This window comes from Chenopodium quinoa, unplaced genomic scaffold (genome assembly GCF_001683475.1).
Source record: "Chenopodium quinoa cultivar QQ74 unplaced genomic scaffold, ASM168347v1, whole genome shotgun sequence".
Lineage (NCBI taxonomy): Eukaryota > Viridiplantae > Streptophyta > Magnoliopsida > Caryophyllales > Amaranthaceae > Chenopodium > Chenopodium quinoa.
In genome coordinates this window covers 3320933-3343025 of record NW_018742244.1, presented here as the reverse complement: position 1 = coordinate 3343025, position 22093 = coordinate 3320933, and the positions used below count along the sequence as shown (strand labels likewise).

General features: G+C 35.0%; 3 protein-coding genes across 5 annotated transcripts; all 3 read left to right on the top strand.

Moving 5' to 3' along the window:
- The first annotated feature begins 226 nt into the window (after positions 1 to 226).
- On the top strand, positions 227 to 6883 carry LOC110682261 (probable receptor-like protein kinase At1g49730). Of its 2 annotated transcripts, none has more exons than XM_021858556.1 (9): positions 227 to 554; positions 1704 to 2249; positions 3946 to 4239; positions 4343 to 4604; positions 4962 to 5014; positions 5107 to 5174; positions 5282 to 5371; positions 5762 to 5846; positions 5920 to 6883. In XM_021858556.1, exons 1-9 carry the CDS (start codon positions 482 to 484, stop codon positions 6456 to 6458), a joined length of 2010 nt encoding a protein of 669 aa, XP_021714248.1. In that variant the 5' UTR covers positions 227 to 481; the 3' UTR covers positions 6459 to 6883. The 2 variants fall into 2 exon arrangements, with proteins under 2 accessions (XP_021714248.1, XP_021714256.1); XM_021858564.1 differs by having other exon boundaries at positions 229 to 554; positions 3946 to 4218.
- Positions 6884 to 6981: 98 nt separating this feature from the next.
- LOC110682272 (protein TRIGALACTOSYLDIACYLGLYCEROL 1, chloroplastic-like) lies at positions 6982 to 11525 on the top strand. 2 transcript variants are annotated; one of them, XM_021858585.1, is made up of 3 exons: positions 6982 to 7448; positions 10016 to 10182; positions 10273 to 11525. In XM_021858585.1, the coding sequence occupies exons 2-3, from the start codon at positions 10136 to 10138 to the stop codon at positions 11315 to 11317; spliced, it is 1092 nt and encodes a 363-aa protein (XP_021714277.1). In that variant the 5' UTR covers positions 6982 to 7448; positions 10016 to 10135; the 3' UTR covers positions 11318 to 11525. The 2 variants fall into 2 exon arrangements, with proteins under 2 accessions (XP_021714277.1, XP_021714267.1); XM_021858575.1 differs by having other exon boundaries at positions 10000 to 10182.
- A 341-nt stretch (positions 11526 to 11866) lies between these two features.
- LOC110682252 (ent-kaur-16-ene synthase, chloroplastic-like) lies at positions 11867 to 16261 on the top strand. The gene is made up of 14 exons (XM_021858544.1): positions 11867 to 12339; positions 12544 to 12596; positions 12687 to 12975; positions 13052 to 13232; positions 13412 to 13629; positions 13711 to 13831; positions 13956 to 14053; positions 14183 to 14409; positions 14489 to 14601; positions 14711 to 14809; positions 14921 to 15136; positions 15232 to 15373; positions 15470 to 15715; positions 15813 to 16261. The coding sequence occupies exons 1-14, from the start codon at positions 12285 to 12287 to the stop codon at positions 16104 to 16106; spliced, it is 2352 nt and encodes a 783-aa protein (XP_021714236.1). The 5' UTR covers positions 11867 to 12284; the 3' UTR covers positions 16107 to 16261.
- Positions 16262 to 22093: the final 5832 nt, after the last annotated feature.

Sequence of the window (22093 nt, the reverse complement as noted above, 5' to 3'; positions counted from 1 at the left end):
AGCCATGTATTATTAACCTAAAGTCTTGTATTGCTCAATCTTTATTAACCTCAACACCAAAAACATACAAATTTCACTTAATCTTAACAAGGTAAAAAAAATAAAAATAATGCAAAACTACCCATAAAATCGCTAATTAACCACCCTTAAAATATCCATTGGGTGATTTTTTATTACAACAAGTACAAGAAAACGGCTAAAACCGTTTATTGGCTATGAAGCTATAGAAGAAGAATAATTGCAAGTTTACACCAAATAAGTTGCAACCCTGTCCGTGACCTGGAGATAGAGTGAGAAAAATTATTTTTTGCAGAGTTTCCCAAGTGTAGTCAAAAGACAAAAAATTGCCAAAAACCCCCTCACTCACTCTCTCTCTTCTTCTCACTCCTTTTCTCTCTCTTCTCTCTCTAGCAGCCTCCCTCAAAGTCCTCAACTCCAAGGTGTTCTGTAAATTTTTGTGTCACTTTCACTTTCTAATAATATGGGCAATTCTATTTTTTTTGCAATCTTCATTTTTATTCCACTGCAACTTTCTACAGTTATTGCATTTACAGGTTTGTTTCTCCACTCTTCTTGTAATTTTCTTCTTTTGGGTTTCTTTAATTATTTCCATTTTTTAGAGGGTGGAAAATAGAAATGTGGGTTTATTTATTAAACATTATGTTCTTTAAGTTTTGCCCAGGTTTAGGGTTCAAGTACTCAAATTTATTGACTGATTATGACCTACTTTTGACTGAGAAAAAGGAAAATTTGACTACTTTTTTTAAGAATACTGGATTTCTGCTGATGGGTTGATGCAATTTTTTTTTTTTTTTTTTTTTTTTTGTGAATTAGTTTGAGCTTTGAAGTGGGTTGTTTCTCCAGGCTCCAGCTCAATTGGTGTTGGTGTTATTATGCTTTATTATTGCATTTTTCTGTTGAATTATTGAAACTATCTCTTAATATTTTGTCATATTGTTCAAGAAATTTCATAATGTGGATAATATTTTTGAGCATTATCTTCTAAGTTCTTTATAAAATTATAATAATATTAATGATAAAAAGGGGTCATGGTTTTGGACTATAATGTATGTCAAATTTTATGCTGCTTGAGTGCTTGACAATATTATTACTTTTGGCTGATTTAAAGGTGGTTTGAGAATTTTTAGTGAATTTATAATTTCTGAATTAGATTGATTATCATGCCATTCCAGGAGGACTGGAGGTTGTTATTATTATATGTTAATTTTATCTTTCTCCATACCTAAGAGATGGATTTGTTTGTTGCTGTTTCTGTCAAATTTTAAGCATTATTATTTGTAGATGTCAGCTAGGGTGTTTAGCCGAGGCCTCGAATCGATTCTGTATACATCATAGCCTTTGGTGCTCTATATACACACACACAAAAAGACATTGTTTTAGAAAGATAAAAAGTACTTTCCAAGCTAAGCATTTAGGCTGTGATTTCAGGTTTTTTTTTTTTTATTTTTTTTTATTTTTATTTTCCAGTGTTCTTCTTAAAGTTGCAACTCTACTACATTTATTTGTGCTTTTAGTTATTTTTTTTAAGATTCTGATTTATTTTTTTGTTTGGTGCTGTCTGAGGTGGTACTATTTTGCTCATATACTGTATTTTACGATGTCAATAAATCTGAGAATTATGATTATTGCTTGCCTGTATGAGGCGCTTCAGGTCAATTAGTTTAACTCCTTTCATCTCTCAGGATGCCCCTTGAGCTTAAGTGGAACCAATTTTACTCTGGTGGCTTCAATTTGCTCAACAAATGCCCGTGGAAAATGTTGTCGTCACATCAATGCATATGTTGCACTTTCTATTTCCCATTATGCAAATGCAACAGGAAATCTTGGGGTTAGTTCAGATCTTTCTGAAGTCTGTCTCCAGTCAATGTCACAAACCTTAGAGCTCTATGGAGTGCCTGCAAATGCTACAACTTTTTGCAGATTTGGGACCAAAATTCCTATTAATTATGAGTGCAAGAGTAGAACCAGCGTTGCACAGATGTTGCAGTCTCCAGGCTTTGCTGATGTAACTGAAAGTTGTGAACTTGCACGTTCAGGAGATCGTGGGTGCAAGAAGTGTATAAACGCTAGCCTCACGTATCTTCGTCAGAGAATTGTAGTTCAAGATAATGTTACGTTGATCACTTGTCGAGATGCTACATTTGTTGCTCTTGCCAGTCAATCTGACAATGCATCTGCAGTTGGATTTGCCAGTTGTTTCTTTGGGGTTCCAAGGCTTAGAGCCACAGGTACTTTTTATTATCAATTACAGTTGCTTTTAATCTACAGTAATGAAAGATCTTGTAGTCACATACTTACTGTTATTAAGGATCTCTTAGATGATAAGAGTGACTATGATATCATTTAAATAACACATAATTTATATCTTTGTTTTATAATTTAAACTTTATGAAGAAAGTAGCGTGATCTTAATTACAATTGCTGTTGGAGCTCTTTGAGAAGATATGAATCATGGTCTTTTCTTCCCTTTAGTTTTCCCTGTTGACATTGCACCATTATATTTTGCTAACTTAAGCCCTTTCCCTGGTGTGTTGACATATATCAATCTGTTATGGGATCAATGCCAAAGTGAGCCTATAATTTTTATGGGCAACTTAGAGAATAAATAGAATTATGGGTTGCTTTAATGCCAGCATTGTTAATTTTGGTTGTGATTTTTTTTATCTTTTATATTCATGACACTTAGCTGCTGTCTACAAGGATACCATGGTGTTCTGTGACGAGTACTACATATAAATCTCAGCTATTATGAAAGGTCTTGTATGTCCTATAGGTATGCACTGTAATAGATTTGGGAGATGAAAAGATATTTTGGTTATGGAACAAATTTGATCACGTGAGGAATTAATTATCTAGACTGCGATTATGCTGAATGACAGTTTTTTGAGAAGAGAAGACATTATTGGCAGATCTAACAATGAAATAAGCACTGCAATGGCATCAATGAGAAAGGGGAAGGTCCACTTAATGACTTTCTTTTCCTTCAAGTGTTAAATATTTTTGGCAAAAAAAGGATTTCAGGAGTGCAAGATAGGATCTAATTAGTAATTAGCTAGCTGTGGTATCATTGGCTATACTTGGTCAATTCTTGAGGGATCTGGTTAGCTGCCTGTGCTTTTATCCTTTTAGTCAAAAAGTGTGGTGGATGACTGGATGAGGTGCAGCCTGTCGGCCCTTGTCACTGATAGTTAGAACTGAGAAATTAAGGTTTCTCTTTTGAGATGAAATGGAGTATAGTATTCTTAAGAAAACAAGCCTGGCTATGTTATTTGCTGCAAAGGAGCGGCAGTTGTTACATTTTCTCGATCTTGAACTTGTAGTTATGTCAATCAACTGTTATTTTCATGGGTTCATGGCTACAAGATCTGTTAACTGCTAGGACCATTATTTAATCCCGAGTGCTCCTGATTTTGCTTTGATATTGTCCTTGTAGAAACTTGTCTGTCAAATTTGACATTTGTGCCAACACAGGATTCCTGTGGTTAGTTTCCATGGCAATGTATCGTACAGTGTATTAAACTGTTTATATATTGGCTCATCTCTATTTGTTGGAGATATTGTAACACTCCTTTAAGTCTTATTAGCTAAATGATGAAGTTGTGCTATGCCTTCTATAATTCTCTCAGGCCAAAAGTGGTACTTTATTTATCGTTTTCATTCATTTGACCAATATTTTTAGTGGTAAACATAGCTATCCATCTTCTAGGGATGGACATCACTAATGCTGTATAGAGTGTGTGTCTGTTGGGGGGGGGGGGGGTAGGCACAGGCTTCTGAATCAAGCTGTTTATTCCCTTCTTTTCCTCTATCATACTTCATATTAATTTTACAGATCTACGAAGCATATCTTTTGTTGACGCACAGAAGCTAGATTTGTCTTGATTACACTGTTATGATTCTTATCCACTGTTTATGTCATTACAGTTTCTGATGCATCCTCACCTCCTCTGGCATCTCCAAACCCAGATCTGACTGCGAGCCCAAGTCAGTCATTGGGCATATCGGGCAATTCTCCTCATGAGAATCACCACTCTTATCAACTTACAGCTATAACAAGTGTTGGAATTGGCGTCACAGTAATTTCTTTCATGCTACTTTTAGTCTTAGTATTTCTGATTCGCAGAAAGAGTAAAGAGCTTGATGATTCAGGGGGTAGCTTCAAGAAATCTAAAGCTCCTTCTGGACGGATGCCAGATGGTATGATAGTATTACCAACCAGTTACTACTCTTATCATTCTTCTCTTTGTCTGCCATAGTGCACAAACCTTGACATTCTGTGTTTGGCCATCCTCTTATAACATGTGCTGAAACTTGCTTTCAGGACCTTCTTCCATGTTTCGGGAATTTGGCTACAAGGATACAAGGAAGGCGACTAACAACTTTAGTACAATCATTGGACAAGGTGGATTTGGAACAGTGTACAAAGCTGAATTTAGTGATGGATTGATAGCTGCAGTGAAGCAGATGAACAAAGTTTCAGACCAAGCGGAGGATGAATTTTGTAGAGAAATTGAGCTTCTTGCTAGATTACATCATCGTCATCTCGTAGCTCTTAGAGGTTTTTGCATTCAAAAGCAAGAAAGGTGCTTAAAAGATCTGAAGGCTTATGCATGCAACCACCCACCAGTAGAAAATACTCTCTGTTTTTCTTAACTTGTTCCTCTTTGACTTGCTGTGATTAGCAATGCACACCTTTGACCATTAATATTTTTAAATTTCCAAATAGCAAAATTTATAGTAAGTGGAATTTAATTATCTAAATTTAGACAAATCCAATAACTTTATATAATACCATATTTTTTTATATGACAGTAAATAAAAATGGTCATAGAAGGATGTGTGGGTACTGGGTACTTGGGCAGTGCTCAAAGTCAAAGTGGAACAAGTAAAAAAAATAAAAAATTAAAAGGAGTATTAACACATACTATTTTCCTTTGCAGGTTTCTCGTGTATGAATATATGCAAAACGGAAGCTTGAAGGATCACCTTCACAGTGAGTTTGTCTACTTTCACCTCTCATTCTAGGAGAGTATAAAATTTTGAATGCATAATTGTTTATTTATCAACGGCTTTCTGTTTCTCCAGCTCCAGACAGAGCACCACTCTGCTGGCAGACAAGAATCCAGATTGCAATTGATGTGGCAAATGCTCTGGTAACCTCAAATTTTTTTTTTAAACTGTTGTACACAGTTGGATTTTAGGCTATTTATGGTATTTCTTATCTTGCCTGGTTTCTTACACTTTGAGGTCTTACATGCAGGAGTACCTTCATTTCTATTGTGACCCTCCTCTTTGCCATAGAGACATAAAGTCCAGCAACATTTTATTAGATGATAACTTTGTAGCTAAGGTACTTTTCGACTTGTTGGTCACTTGGCTGTGATTTTTTTTTTCCCCTTTATTTATTTATTCATTTTATGTTTTTATAGGTTGGGAACTTTTTGTGTGTTTTATGTGACATAATTAAGAGTGTACTAGAATTGTACATTTAGATTCTAGTCCTATAGTTTTCTCTCTATCACGATCATAATTTATGGAAATATTCACAGTAATTGTACTTGTACTTTGCAATTGATCCGCTGTTGTGGTAATGATTATTTCATCATTTTCATAGATTCAGGAAGAATGACTTTTCTTTTAACCCATTTGTCCCTCAAATTTGTATCTGATTCAAATAACTGAAACTTGTTTTCTTTCCAAAACTTTACCATGTTGAAACTTCTGTTGTTATCCTCTCCAGGTTGCAGATTTTGGTCTTGTGTATGCTGCCAAAAATGGTTCAATCTGCTTTGAGCCAATAAATACTGAAGTTCGAGGAACTCCAGGTAGGCAGAAACAACAACTTCATGGTTTAAACCTGCTTCTAGAGTAAAAAATTTACATTTTGAATTTCTCCAGGTTACATGGATCCAGAGTATGTTGTCACTCGGGAACTTACAGAGAAGAGTGATGTTTACAGTTATGGTGTGGTGTTGCTGGAGCTGGTGACTGGAAGAAGAGTTATACAAGATAACAGAAACCTGGTACAGTGGGCTCAAAGTTTCTTTACTTCAGAAACAAAACTTTCACAGCTTGTGGACCCCAAAATTGGAGAGTTTTTCGACTATGATCAGCTTCAGACTGTTGTGTCAGTCATAAAATGGTGCACACATTCAGAAGCTCGAGGTAGACCTTCTATTAAGCAAGTTTTGAGGCTTCTTTACGAAATTTCTGACCCATTGCATAGTGGTTTCATCCACGATATGCAAGAAGATTATGAAGGGACCCAAGGGAAAAGACCAAGCAAAGGGAAGGCGCAAAGGGCTGATATAATATTTCATAGTGGAGAAGGGAGATATCTTGCATCTTCTTCCAGTACGAACAGGTCACACTGTAGTAGAAGCTTTCTACTTGAAAATGGATCTCCCCAGTCTCCTCCTAATAATCAATCACTTTAAACCAAGGAAGGTATTTGGTACATGATGAAATTCCAAGTGTAGCATTGTGATGAACAGAGGATGTGACTTCAGAGAACGACGTAACATACTACAGGTGTGTGCGGTTTTGGACATACGCCACGCTTGAGATTCTTTGTAAAGATTTCGCAGAATTTTGTGATTATTTATTTTGTTGAGGTGAAAGAGTTTTTGTTGCAGTATATTTGGTTTCCTACGAACCTTGTTCAGGGGATAATCATGTTTCTCAGCTGTTAGAATTTTTTTGGAATTGTATTTGTATTGAATCGACTTGATTGTTCAAGTATGTATACTGGATATAATTTTTTAGATGCAATAAGCGATTCTCTTAATTGGCTTGTAACTTGTAAGAGTTGTAAGTTTGTAAGTTGTAACATAGTTTCCTCATGAAAGTGTTGTTACAATTATTTGCTTGGGTGCAAGATTTTCCTTGTTTATTTTAATAGTCGATTTTCTTATACATTTTGACAATTACATCAATTCCTAAATAACCCTAAACTTACAAACGTCAGATAAACATCTCAATGTTTATACGACCTTCCTTGTATATACTTCACATTGGAAAATAATATTTGTGTAACCTACGAGTAAAATCATTTCATATTTGTGTAACCTACGAGTAAAACCAATAAATACAAAGCCATATTAATGACGGAAAAAAGAAAACCTATAAACTAAAAGTTATTACAAACACGATTAACTTATAAACTAAATTGAAAAAGACCTCATTTAAAAAAAATCAGAAGTTAAAAAAAAAAAAAAAAAAAAAAAGTTTACCTCCCTTTATCATTCTTCCCCATCCTCAATTCCTCCCTATATCATTTCTTCGTCGTCAAATTTCTCACTCCTCTCAGTTCGCTGTTCTTAGTTCACTGTTTCCTCCATTTTTCTCCCGAATAACTCCAATCTTCAAATTTTAAAAATCTGAATTTAATACTTTGAATTAACTTCACTACAGCAGACAAAGAAAAGGTATGTATCTCCTTCGAATTATCCGATCTTCTTTATATAATTTAAATTATGTTTTCGACGCATAATTGCTATCCGATTGTTTCTATAAATTGTCATTGGTTATTAATTATGCGTCATTCGTTCAATTTTGATATTAGAATTAGATTTCTATTTTGTCATTGAACAAATTGTTGTCAATTGTCAGTATTTTATCTCCGGAATTTTAATTGTATTTCATATAATGTTGGTGTGTGTGAATTGATTGTTGTGAGTACTTTTTTTTTAGAGCTAGATTCAATGTGGTTGACAAAGTTCTAATTATAGCTTCAATTATGGAGAAAATGAGGGTTTTAATCAGTTAAAATATAGAAACTAAGAAGAATTTGTGAAATTAGATATCTGGGTAGGAGTCAAAAGGTGAATTTGGGCGAGGGATTTGATTGAGAGAGGGATTATTACAGTTTATAGTGTGAACTCTATAAGATACAATGGCATACGACATTGTTTACCTAAATCATTACGTGACAATTTTAATATGTATATACAGTAAATATAAAAGAACAATAAAAAGTAACAAGCAAATTAATAACTCAAGAAAGTACACTTTTTCATTACTTTTGTTTTTCAAGTAGAGATCAAATTAAAACAAACAACCAAGGCATCAAGTTGAAACAATATGTCCACCTAGTTTCAAAAGCAAATGCAATCAACAAAATGAGGCAATCATCAACCTTAATAACCTACAATACAGTGTTTTAAAGCAAGTGCAATCGGTAAAATAATGCATTCTTGAAAACGTTAAGTTCCATTCACCCAAAATAGTACAAGCTCCTAACACTTGCCAAACACGGATAAAGCACAAACAATAGCTCCAGCACTTCCAGCTAAAGACCTAAAAGAGAAGCACATCGCGTCGTTATATGAAGAAGTGAAAGATCCTTTTTATCAACAAATACGATACTGTGAAAGCTAGAAAAAAAATGTGCAAACAGGTTAATGGCATGCAAACGGGTCAACAAGCATTTGTGTTGTATTTGTACTATGTACTAATTGGGAAAAATATCGTTCATGCCATTGACTTGTTTGCACATTTTTCTACCTTTCACAATATTGTATTTGTTGATAAAAAGGATCTTTCATTTCTTCATATAACGACGCGATGTGCTTCTCTTTCAGGTCTTTAGCTGGAAGTGCTGGAGCTATTGTTTATGCTTTATCTGTGTATGGCAAGCGTTAGGAGCTTGTGCTATTTTGGGTGAATTGAACTTAACGTTTTCAAGAATGCATTATTTACCGATTGCACTTGCTTTAAAACATTGTATTGTAGGTTACTAAGGTTGATGATTGCCTCATTTTGTTGATTGCATGCGCTTTTGAAACTAGGTGGACGTATTGTTTCAACTTGATGCCTTGGTTGTTTGTTTTAATTTGATCTCTACTTGAAAAACAAAAGTATTGAACAAGTGTTCTTTCTTTTGAGTTATTAATTTGCTTGTTACTTTTTATTTTTCTTTTATATTTACTGTATATACATATTAAAATCGTCACATAGTGATTTAGTTAAACAATGTCGTATGCCATTGTATCTTATAGAGTTCACACTATAAATCATGATGGCTAATGTCGGAATGGATGGACTGCAGGTCCTTGATACTGATTAGTTTTGAATTGAGTTTTGTTGATGAAGTATCTCAATTGTTTCCAGTGGGTTCGGGCATGATCGAGTCTTTTGATGCTCATACGGAGTTAGAGTCCTTGTGAAATAGGAGTATTATTTGCCTTGCTTTCAGCTGGCTTGGATTAGTTGAATGGATTTTTGATCCTTTTTTATAATGTTATCTCACGTAGTCACGTTTGAAACTCTTTCCAAACTGCAAGTTGAATGTAAACTTGTAAATTCACTGCTTGTTAGCTTCTGGCCTTCTAGCATAGAAATAGGTGGCTAAATAGGCAGAAGTCGTTAGGAGCAAGATAAGCTAGAAAGCAAGTTAATAGACTACATGAAAGGACTTTTAGCTTTTGGGGAAATGGATTTAAGGATCCAGGTGTAGTGTTAAATGACGTTCTAATTGTTAGCAAAAGAAAACTCTAACAAGCTGATCATGATTTTGCTCTAAAGCTTTGGATTCCTTTAACAATTCACGATGCTCTTGGCTTCCTTCCATTGTTGTCAATTTGTGGGCTTTGCCTGACAATCACAACTATCATTGAGTATTCATATGATAGTATTGTGGCAAAATCATCAATATAAGCTTTAATGTACCAGAGAGTTTGAGAGAGATTTATTTGAGAGAATTTGGAAAAGTAAAAAATAAATCTTGTTTTCAGGCTTCTTCTTTTTCATTTGACTAGTGCTTTTATCTTTGAAGATGCTCAAATATCTCTCTTTTGAAGATTAACTGTCCAAATTAATGTTTTGAGGTCACTTTAGATTGTTTGATCGCATTGTTGCATCTAGCTTAGTACTAGAATATCTAGTGTTGGCTTCTCAGCTTTCAAAATTGCACACTTCCATTCTATGAATCATCATCTTCATATCTTAGAACTTTTTTGTTACTATAAACTGATTTAGGTTGCCTGGTCACCAGCTAAAGGAGTGTTCTGGCATGAGGCGTTATATTTTTCCACCACCTATACTTGGCAAAGTAGAGATTTAAGGAATTATTTTCTGAATAAAACTGTGTTAGAGTTGAATAGAAGGGCTGATCATGCATACAGTTCAGTTATTGCAGTCTATGCCTTGCATTTCTAGCAGGTATCTCCTCTTTGTTCCATTTTGAAGTAGTTCATAGACTGCTATTGTAGTTTTTTGCACCTAATGATTGAATTACTTTGTGAATTATAGCTTTAAGTCCCAGAGTTGCTGGACCAACTGCAGGAGAGATACTACTGGACATTTTAAATGGACCGAAATCAGAACACGTACTTTTTCTCACTGTGCTCAAAGACCTCATGCTGCTGGAGGATTTATTCATTTACTAAAACCCATCCAACGTACAGCATTGTCAGCCATTCCTAATTCCAATGACTATTTTCCAGATGCTGTACCAACCGATGAAAGCTCAAGCATAAATCATTCTCCCACTCTTGAGATGGAGACTTTATTTGCCAACTGGTCACCTCCTAGGTACTTGTGGAGGGGCTTATCAGTTCTCATTTTGGCAGGGCAAGTAATATACCGGGCTCTCAAGGGTAAAATCCACTGGAAAAACACCCTCCAACAGCTGGAAAGAGTTGGTCCTAAATCAGTCGGGGTCTGTCTTCTGACATCAGCTTTTGTGGGGATGGCATTTACTATCCAATTTGTTCGGGAATTCACCCGGTTAGGGCTGAACCGATCCATTGGTGGGGTCTTAGCTCTTGCCTTCTCTCGTGAACTAAGCCCTGTGGTTACATCAATTGTGGTGGCAGGTCGTATTGGAAGTTCTTTTGCCGCGGAGCTCGGAACCATGCAGGTCTCTGAGCAGACTGACACACTGAGAGTTCTCGGGGCAAATCCTGTCGATTACCTTGTCACACCTAGGGTAATTGCTTCTTGTGTAGCTTTGCCTTTTTTGACCCTGATGTGTTTCATAGTGGGGATGGCAGCTAGTGCCTTCTTGGCTGACAGTGTTTACGGAGTTAGCTACATAATGATTTTGGACTCTGCTCGGAGAGCACTTCGGTCATGGGATATTATTAGTGCCATGATGAAGTCCCAGGTTTTTGGTGGAATAATTGCAATCGTGAGCTGTGCTTGGGGTGTAACGACCATTGGTGGTGCTAAGGGTGTTGGGGAGTCAACTACTTCAGCTGTTGTTTTATCTCTGGTTGGTATCTTTATTGCAGATTTCGTTCTTTCTTATTTTTTCTTCCAAGGGGCAGGGGATTCACTTAGGAATTGTGTATGATCTCTTTCCTGTGGAGTTTTAAGCTTGCAACTCCAATTTTCGCCAAAATACATTTGTTGCTCTGCATTAGAACGAAAGATTTGTAAGAAAGGCACATTGACATTCTTTCCAGTGCATTTTACTGAATATATTTGTAATTTGTTTTGTTTTCTGGAAATCTCGAATTTGTGCACCTCAAACAGGGTTACAGGGAGAACCCTTCATGAAAGCTGTTTATTTATTTTTTTCCTTTTCAACTCCAGAATGTTTGCTTAAAAAACTTCTTCTATCCCTTCTATTTATTTATTTATTTATTTATTTATTGTTACGGGATATATATGAGGGTACAAATGTTTTATTATTCAATTTCTACTTTTAATTAATCAACAGGAAATTGGGAAAGTGAATTTGGTAGCTGCTAGAATGATTCCATTAGAAAATAAGATACGATAGTATGAAGGATTCACCTAACGTTCTATCCACTTATTGATATGAACTTATCTGATTGCATTAACCTTTATTTGTGCTTAATTTTTCATAATTAAGTGTAATTAAGGTAAATATGGTATATGACAGCGTAAATCTTTTCTTTTATTGTAATTTTTTAAATTGTTTTTTTTTTATTTTTTCTGTGAGAAAAGAATCAAAATTTTATGGTAATAAATCATCTATTAATCCTACCTCCCCCTTATTCGGAAACACATGATAAGGTCAAAGAAAAAGTAAGAAAGCAGACAATAGAAAGAGGAGCTTTATCACTTTTATTTCATTTATACTTGAGCAACTGTGCCAACAATCTGATACACTACCATTTTTGGAAAACACAAAAAACCCAAAAAAATAAAAAATTATAAAATTTGTTTTCTAGTGTCAAACTTAAATACCAAGTATCAAATTCCAAGGAATTCAGAAATTTTGAATTTTGATCAGTTTCAGGGTTTTTCTGTTTTGAAACTCAGTTTTGGGTTTCTGATTGCCAAGTTTTTTCATGTCTTTCTCTATTTCTCCCCACCAACTCAGTTGCTGTCCTCGTCTCCCACCAGGTTCTTCCCCTTCTCTCTTTCCCCCCCCCCCCTTTTTTTTTATCTAATTCCTGCTTTCGCTTTTATGTGTGCACGTGCGTATAGTCATATAGGACATTGCTAGGCTTTACAATTATGGCGTATGTACATTTATTGTGTTACGTTATTACTGTAATTAGACGATTCCTGGCACAATCTCTGACTTTGTTAATATTACTTGGCCAGAATATTGTAGAATATCCTGTTCTATAAACAGAACAGCTAATGCTGATATACAGGTAGTGTAATTTATCATTTCAATCTTCTACATTCTTACAGAAATAAACTCCGTATGTAAACTAATTAGATATGTCAAACTCGATAATCAGAGGTTTGAGGATGCCAAAGAAAGAATACGAAACATGTTTCAAAAAGCTGAACTTTCAATATCAGCTTATGACACTGCGTGGGTAGCAATGGCCCCTTCTCCTGCTGCTCCAAATACTACTTGTTTTCCAGGGAGTATAGACTGGATATTAGAGAACCAGCTGTGTGATGGCTCATGGGGTGTTCTTGATCATCGTGATACTTCTCTAATCAAAGACTCGCTTTCTTCCACACTGGCTTGTGTCCTCGCGCTCAAAAGATGGTCTGTAGGAGAAGAACAGATGACAAAGGGTAAACTCTTAGGGACTTGCTGCATGAATTTCTGAAAGGAAGAAACTGAATTTTATTTTTTTTTCTCCTTTGGCAGGCCTTGACTTTATTGTGTCACATTTTGCTTCGGCAATGGATGAAGAGCAGCATTCTCCGATTGGATTTGATGTTATTTTTCCTAGTATGATTGAGAAGGCTCTTAATATGGAAGTGAATCTTCATTTGGCGCCTTCAGATATCGATGCTGTGCTTCGAAAGAAGGATTTAGAGCTCAAAAGGTATGCTGTTTCATTCCAGTTCTCGTATTTATAGCCGTGAATCTTGTGATGTTTACACTTTACAATTTACATTTAAGAGCTGTCAAACAGTCAAAATCCATGCAAGTGCAGTTTATACTGGATGATTAAGTTCTGTTCTTTCAGAACAAAAACATAACATTTCTCTGTATTATTGACAGAATCCGTGGAAAGGACTCCAAGGCAAGGAATTTATTTTTGGCATATATTTCGGAAGCAATGGGAGGACCACAAGACTGGAAAATGGTAATGGATTATCAAAGGAAGAATGGCTCTTTGTTTAATTCACCATCCACAACAGCAGCTGCTTTTTCTGCGCTCCAAGATCCAAATTGTTACAGCTATCTGTCTTCAGTCTTGCAGAAATTTGCAAATGCAGGTTACCTGCTTATTTCTGCTATGTCTACTATATTAACATTTATGTATTATGCTTAAATTTTACGGTTTTTTTGATTTTCAGTCCCAACTGCATACCCACTTGATGCATATTTCCGGCTTCATATGGTTGACACCCTGCAAAAATCAGGAATCAATGGGCATTTTAAAGAAGAGATTGCTTCTGCATTGAATGAAACTTTCAGGTACGATTTGAGCATGTAGTATACGTGTTGGTCAAATAACATTTGATGAAAGTATGGAGTATATCATTAAATTTGGTTCTAGTTGGTATATTATATAACCTGTGAACTTATTGTTAATGGGCAGACTGTGGGAGCAAGGAAATGAAGAGATATTTTCTGATGTCATTACCACTAGGATGGCATTTCGGTTGCTACGTGACGATGGATATGATGTATCTTCAGGTATGTTTTTATACTTATCATTAACCTGGTGTTTGATCTCAATGGTAATAAGATATTCTATGTATGGTTTTGGTGGTGATAGTATATACTAGTTATTGAATCAACATGCATTTTTTCTTGTTTGTATAGAACTGTTGGCTGAAGTCCATGATGAAGACTGCTGTTTTCACCAATTCGGAGGACACTCAGAGGACATAAGATCTGCCTTGGAGCTCTATAGGGCATCTCAACTTAGAATTTATGCTCATGAATCTTATCTAGAGAAGCAAGCAACAAATTCAAGGCACTTTCTTGAAGGGAAAATCTCTGAACATTCAACACTAGCAGACAGGCTCAGAAAAAATCTAATCCAAGAGGCAAGATGTTCATATATGCATGCCTTTTCTATAGAACATCAGAGGCGTCTCTTAGGCTCATCACCTTTCTGTTTCACAGGTTGCTGACAGCCTAAAGAGCCCCTATCATGCAAATTTGGAACGCTTGCAAAGCAGAAAATTCATCGAACATAATAACTTGGATGGAATAAGGATTTTGAAGTCTTCTTTAAGGTAGAAATATGATGTTTTTCTGCATTTGTATCATGTTTGACTCATAATATTGTCGTTTGTATTGCCTATCTGTTCTTAAGTGTTCATGACGACACACTTCATATCTCAGCTGCACTAACTTTTGCAATAAAGTTCTCCTACAACTAGCAAAGGATGATTTCAGCTATTGCCAATCCATACATTTCCAGGAATTTAAACAACTTCAGAGGTATGAACTACCCTAACTTCTTTTATAATTTTGATCACAACATCTCACCTGTAATGTAGCTTTCTTATGTTCTCATCAAATGCTCCAAAATTATTTTCCATTTGAAAGCAGATGGCTTGCAGAGTGTAAATTGGACCAGTTAGCCTTTTCTAGGCAGAAGCTTAGTTACTGCTACTTTTCTGCTGCTGCAAGCTTTTCCTCCCCTGAACTAGCTGATGCACGTGTTTCATGGGCAAAGAACGGCGTTCTGACTACTGTGGTTGATGACTTCTTTGATGTTGGCAGCTCAGAAGAGGAGCAACTAAATCTTATTCAGTTGTTTGAAAAGTATGTGTTCTTACCCTACTCCCTAGACACACAAGCCACAACTCCCTCTCCCCCTAAATTGCATCGATTGATTAAAAACCAGCTGAAATTGGCAGGTGGGATGCAGATAAGAGAATCCAAACCTGTTCGGAGAATGTTCACATCATATTCTCAGCAGTCCGGGACAGCATTTGTGAAATTGCTGAAAAAGCATGTACTTGGCAAGATCGTAACATAACTAATCACTTGGTTGAGATTGTAAGCTTTCATATCTTCTTTGTTGCTCTTCCATAATACGCAAGCCATGAGACGGGGTAATGTTTAATCTGTTCCTTGGGACTGATTGTGTGACAGTGGTTGAGCCTTGTAAAATCTATGTGGAAAGAAGCAGAGATAGCGAGGAACAAGTCAGTACCTACAGAGGAGGAATACATGGACAATGGCTACATATCTTTTGCCTTAGGGCCAATCGTTCTTCCAGCTCTGTATTTCATCGGTCCCAAGCTATCTGAGGAGGTTATTAGAAGTGATGAGTACCATAATCTATTCAAATTGATGAGTACTAGCGGCCGCCTCCTCAACGATTACCAAGGCTTTCAGGTAAGTCACTTAGGTCATACTCATCTCCAAATAACAGGATTAGCCTAGTTTGTTTGCTTTTGTTTAAAAAAGATTAATATCTTGGCTGTTGCATCAGAGGGAAGCGGAGGAGGGGAAGCTTAACGCAGTGTCCTTGCGCATCCTTCACGAAAATGGAACTATAAACAAAGAAGATGCTATTGAAGACATAAGACAGACAATTGAAGACAAAAGAAGAGAGCTGCTGAGAATAGTATTGCGAGGCAATGTAGGTGTAGTTCCAAAAGATTGTAGGGAAGTGTTCTGGAAAATGAGCAAGGTGCTGCACTTTTTCTACATGAAGGATGATGGGTTTACTTCTGATGATATGAAAGATGTTGTAAAGGCAGTTCTTCATGACCCCATTGATTAAGCGTAAAATACAGTATTATTTCATTTGAGAAAGCAAAATAAGGGGAAGAATCAAGAAAAGAATTCTTTCAGATTTTTGTATTGATTAAATTCAACTCTAGGCCTTCATGTCCGTCTTAAGCCCGTTATTAAGTCATTAAATCACAAAGAGCTAAGCATTGCAATATGATTATTAAGTGAGATTTTGGTTTTATTTTTGAAACCTAAAAAGCAAAGCTATAGATCATATTCCCTTAAGTCATTGGTTACTTATTAAAGAATGCTAATAGTTTAAGTCATTGAAACCAAAAAGGCATGATTACCCAAAAATATGCCAAAAAAGGAAATCATATTATACAAATATTCTTCTAAAGATTTTGGCAAGAAAATATTCTTTGCTACTACTATGCAGTTGTCAAGGCAAGATCAAGAACAGAAAAATAAAATAGTAGCACAATAGTTATAACAGTGAAAGTTCACCGTGTTTCCAAGCTTAACATGCTAAACATTATTAACAATAAACAAGATACACATAAATACTTATTACTTTAAATACTTCTGCTTTCTTATCTAAATTACACGATACACCAGAGATCACAAAGAAATGGACCATTAGTCTTCCATCTCTCTACTAAATCGAAAGTTTGTTCTTAACCAACTCCGCCTCATAGGTCTTCAAAAGTGTATCCTTCTTTGCCAGTTCAGAATATAGCCTGCTGAGTTCTTCCTCTTGAGCTGCAACAAAAAACACACTATTATCAATAACACATTCAGAATAAAACTTGCGAAGTAGAGAGTTAAGCCATGTTCGTTTCAACTGTATCGAATGGAATTGAAAATTAAGGACAAAAGAATAGGACAACAGGGTATTAGTACTCTACCTGCCAAAACCTTAAGGTTGCCAACCTCCTCAACATCACCAACACGAAAATTGTTCTCTGTTTTAGATTCCTTTGACACATTCTTTTTAGTCCTCCTGCTGCTTTCCTGCTTTTTGTTTGGCACCACTCTATTCCAGGCTGCATTTTAAGATACGCCTGATAAGATTTACTCAAGACCGCCAAACATGATTGTAATTATAAATTTAACAATTGTATACAACAGTGAATATAAAGAGGAGAAAACAAACTGTTCATCAGCAACTAATAACACAAATGTAAACAAGAATAATGAGAGAGGGCTTCAAGCTATGTAGTAATCAATAACAAATAATTTCATTCAATAAACACCATTAACACCTTATTATGTAACACAATCATGCTCAAGTTCAGATGCAATAGCAATTAAAAAATCTTAATCTGAACACAAATCAGCAATTCAATTGCAAAACCATACATATTGACTGCAGTATTGAACAAATTTGACATCTCAGAAGTCAGAACAGCAATAATAATAGCAATGCACAGCAGCACAGGCAGATTATGCTTCATAGCACAGCTATCAGAAGATATCATGTTGAAAGGCCTATCAATGCATAAACTCATATCATTACTTATCACAATGTACCCGACAGAGTAACCAGACAGCTTCCGATTCTTGCTGACTGAGCAGTTCGTAGTTGAACTGTGCTCAACATGTACAACGTGATCTATACTCGCCAAGTTCGATAACCTCTAGCTCAAAACGTGCTTGTCAAATTGGGTCATTGCTCGTCTCAAACTCGTTATAGTAATTGGTGAGCTCAAACATAAAAAAAAAAAAAAAAAAAAAAAAAAAAAAAAAAAAAAAAACCCATTTGAAGTTTTGTTTAATTACAAAAAGTTATTTCATAGTTCAGCAAAGCTCAAGTATTCAAGTCCATGAAACCAAGGCTCATACTAAGGTCCTTACTCCTTAAGACATTAATAATCTGATAGTGTAAGTTAAGATTTTTTAAAAAAAAACATGAATATAACGCTCGAAACAACTTGACTTGCCGGATGCCTTCCCAAACGTGTAGATCATACCATCAGCCACAAACGCACAAGGAGATTCCTTGGAGGCATTGAGGGAAGCAACTCGGTCAGAATCGTTCATGTCAAGGACATGTACAGCTCTATATAGGTCTTCGTCAAGCTTATCAGATTTAACACCTCCAAAGAAGTATAGTTTGGATCCGAGATTAACGAATTCAGTACGGTATAGAAACTTACGCTGAGGGAAGATTACCAAGAGTGACAACACTTGAAACCCCTCAGAATCAGAATCGACCTCCAGATCACTTGGTAGGTCAATCGTATACAGCGAATGAGGCATCTCATCAGTTCCATGCTCCACTAGTAGCCAAATTTTTAGTTGCGATTCATTCATTTTTGATGCCTGAAGATATTAATTATTTTATTGGCCAATTCAAAAATTACATAAGTAAATATTGATGAAAATGCTAAAAAATCAAATAATGAATCAGGTTACATTAATAAGTTGAATTAGTAGATCAAATTAGAAAGAATGCAACTAAATTACTTGTAATGCTAAAATTGAATTCTTAAAATTGAATTATCAACATAGTCGCTTGTAATGATCTTTCATAATCTTAGTATTTAGAACCAATAGTTAAGATTTTCGAAAAATTTGTGAAGAAGGTCCTTTTAAGTAGACCTTTTTGTGACAAAGGCCCTTTTATAAAAAAAGGTGACACAAAAGGTTCTTATATCATGTTTGGGTTATGAGGAGGGTCCTTTGACCATTTTCCGACGTTGATTTTTTTATTTTCCGGCCAAAAAAAATCACACTTAAGTTCCCTTTTTTCTCCCTCCTCTTTTTCCCTCGTTTTCCGTTTTATTTCCCCCCTATTAAACCCGAATTTCTGAAAATAATTAACACTAAACTATAATTTTAATTATATAAATTAAAATTGAAGGATATTCAAAGTAATTCAAGGCTAATCCTCCCCACAATGAGAGAAAACAGAGAAAAAAGGGAATTTAATAAGTTACGTGCTTTACACGTGGCTTTTTTTGGCCGGAAAATAAAAAAGTTAATGCCGGAAAATGGTCAAAGGACCCTCCTCATAACCCAAACATGATTATCCATTTTCCTCAATACCCCCTATTTCCACTTCTAATTTTTTTTCCAGATTATCCATTTTCCTCAATACTACAAAAAAAAAAAAAAAAAAACAATAAGTTACCTATTTTAATATATCTACCAATATTACAAGAAATCTATATTATTATTTCACAGTTTTTCCTAACTTTTCCGCATAACACGTCAAAAACAATTGTTAAAAAAAAATTTTAAAAAAAATTGGATAACTTTTGTATACACCCGGTTTTCAGTAATTTATTATACATCGGGTACACTTTTGTCAGATTTAGTGTCACTTTTGTCAAATTTAGTGTCACTTTTGTCAAATTTATCAATGAAGCATAAATAACACTTATATATGTCAGGGTAACTTTTGTGCGTTTAAGTGTAACTTTTGCACATTTTATTGTCACTTTATAATGGATGTTCAGTAATTTACTGAATATCCGTTTTATTTAAAAGTTTGTGAAAAAAATACAACCACCATAAGATCCACTATTTTCCTTAAAAAAAAAAACAATTGTTTATATTTAATCCCTCAATAATCACCTTTTTATTAATTCAATAATAATCAAAATCAAAATAGCACATTTTCTATTTGGCTGGCCACACTAACTAGCTAGGTGACCCCTGTCGGAATAACCTTTGACTAAGTAACCCCTGGCTGACTGAATAACCTTTGACTGAGTAACCCCTGACTGAGTAACCCATGACTGACCGAATATCCCCTGATAACCCTCAATTAACCGAGTAACCTCTAATTGACCAAATAACCCCTGATCGAGTAACCCCTAAGTTAACCGAGTAACCATTGACCAACTAAGTAACACCTAAACAAATAAACCGGCCACATGGTGTGGCCAACCACATATGAAACTTTGTGAAACAATATATACATAATGTTTTCTACCCATCCCAATGATTTTGTTTTGTTTTGTTTTTTTTTTAACAAGGAACCTCAATAATTACCAACATTTCTGTTTGTGTTGTTTTCTTTCGCGTATAATATAATCTGTGCAAATGATAAAAAAAAATGAATAAATAATCGTGCATTAGCGTTAGGTTGGTGGTTTTTTGGGGGTTTGGCTGGTGATGGGGATTCTGGGGTTTGGTGTGTTTTTTTTTTTAAGCCAATTCACTCGTGACATATGTCACTTTTAATTTTTTTTTTTTTAAGATTAACCCATTAAACCGGTCACCGGTTTTTGGGATTGAAGAAAAAGAACAACCCCCAAAGTTCGGATTATTCCATAATAAACCAAAGTTGGGATTATTGTAGCAAAATTGATGAAAGTTGGGATTATTATTTCTAATTTTTCCTAAAATTTAACTTCCCATATTTGAAATAGAATTTTTGTAGGGTAATGCTAATTTACTTTCTTTTTAGTGTTAAGTTGGGAATTTATTAACAATTCACGAGTAAATTGGTGCATTAAATGTTAATTTTATTCCTATTCTTGCATATATCTTTTTCCTTTTTGTTATTGGATTTTTTGTAATATCATTCTATAAAATATATATCTCGTGCATTACACGGGTACATTCTAGTTACCTATAAAATGAATTTTCATTCTATTCTTCTCCTTTCCATTTCCTTAACCTATTCGTATTTGCTTTCACACTCTTCCCTTAACCGATTAACAAAACCAAACTTCTTGAACACACCACCCACTAACCCTAAAATCCTGTCGGGAAAATTCAAGTTTATCTCTGAGATAAACATGAAAAATATCTCCTCTCACAATATATTATTTTATTAGTAAAGTGACCTAGGAGATTAAGGCCCTGTTCTTTTGAGCTTCTGGGCAGAGCAAAGCAGATTTCAGCAAAGCAGAACAGATTGAAGCAGAGCAGAATAGGGCAGAGCAAAGCAGAGCAGGGCAGAGCAGAGCAGATTGAAGCATCTATTTTTAAGTACTATTTTTAAGCAGAGCAGAGCAGAGCAGATTGAAGTAGAGCAGAGCAGATTTCAGCAGAGCAAAGCAGCTCTAAAGAACGGGGCCTAAGTTAATCTCTAATCTCAAAGATTAAGTTGGGCCTCCATCCAGACATCAAAACACACCCCAAATGTATAATTTGCAAAAAATGATTTTTATAAGAGTTGTTTGGTAGGACCAGTGAAAGAAAGGAAAGGAAACACCTTTGAGGTAAAGGGTTTAGCGTATTGCGTAACTACTAATTAAGGTTTAAGAAATTACACTACTGCAAATCAATTCAACTCCTCTTCAACAATGGAGTTATCGCAAGAGAAAATCCCTAATTGTCGACAAAAATTACAAATTACGGAGTTGTTCCACGGTTGAATTGGGAAGAATTATTCTTTTCTCTTCTTCTCTTAATTCCATCGCAAAAGCTCTAATCAGGGTAGGATTTACCCTAATTCCTCATTTCAATTCATTAAAACCCTAATTTTGAAATCCGAACATTCATTAATTGAATCTTGTTATTTGATAATCTTTTGAAATCCTCATTTTAGGTACTTTTGCATTATTTCCATTTATTTATTATTTATTTTTTAGTAAATAAGTTGAAATTGCGATTTTGTAGAAAAGGTTTGAGTAATGGAACTTCAGATTCAGAGGAAATGTTGGCTATGCTTTACACTATGGCTGTTATGAGGTGAGTTTATTTCACTAATTTAGCTGTTTTTTTTTTTTTTTTTTTTTTGGTATGTTATTTATTTATTTGCATCATCTTGGATATTTCTAATCGCATAAACAATTTATTAGACAGTTTGTGAGAGGCACCTTAATAGTATGTACTTATGAGGATTGTATTATGATTGATGAATGATGACTCCACCTTGTTGTTTCCCTTGTTGTTTTCGTTTATATTCCTACTTAGTTTTATATTGGATGATGGAAGTCAAAATGAATAGTCAATGTTTTTTTAATATGCTAATATGTTTAGTTTATTTATCTTAGCTTATTTTATGATTCTGTCAAATTATATTCGAATATATCCTGCTAAGTATGCTAACTTATTCGTATATTATGCTATAAG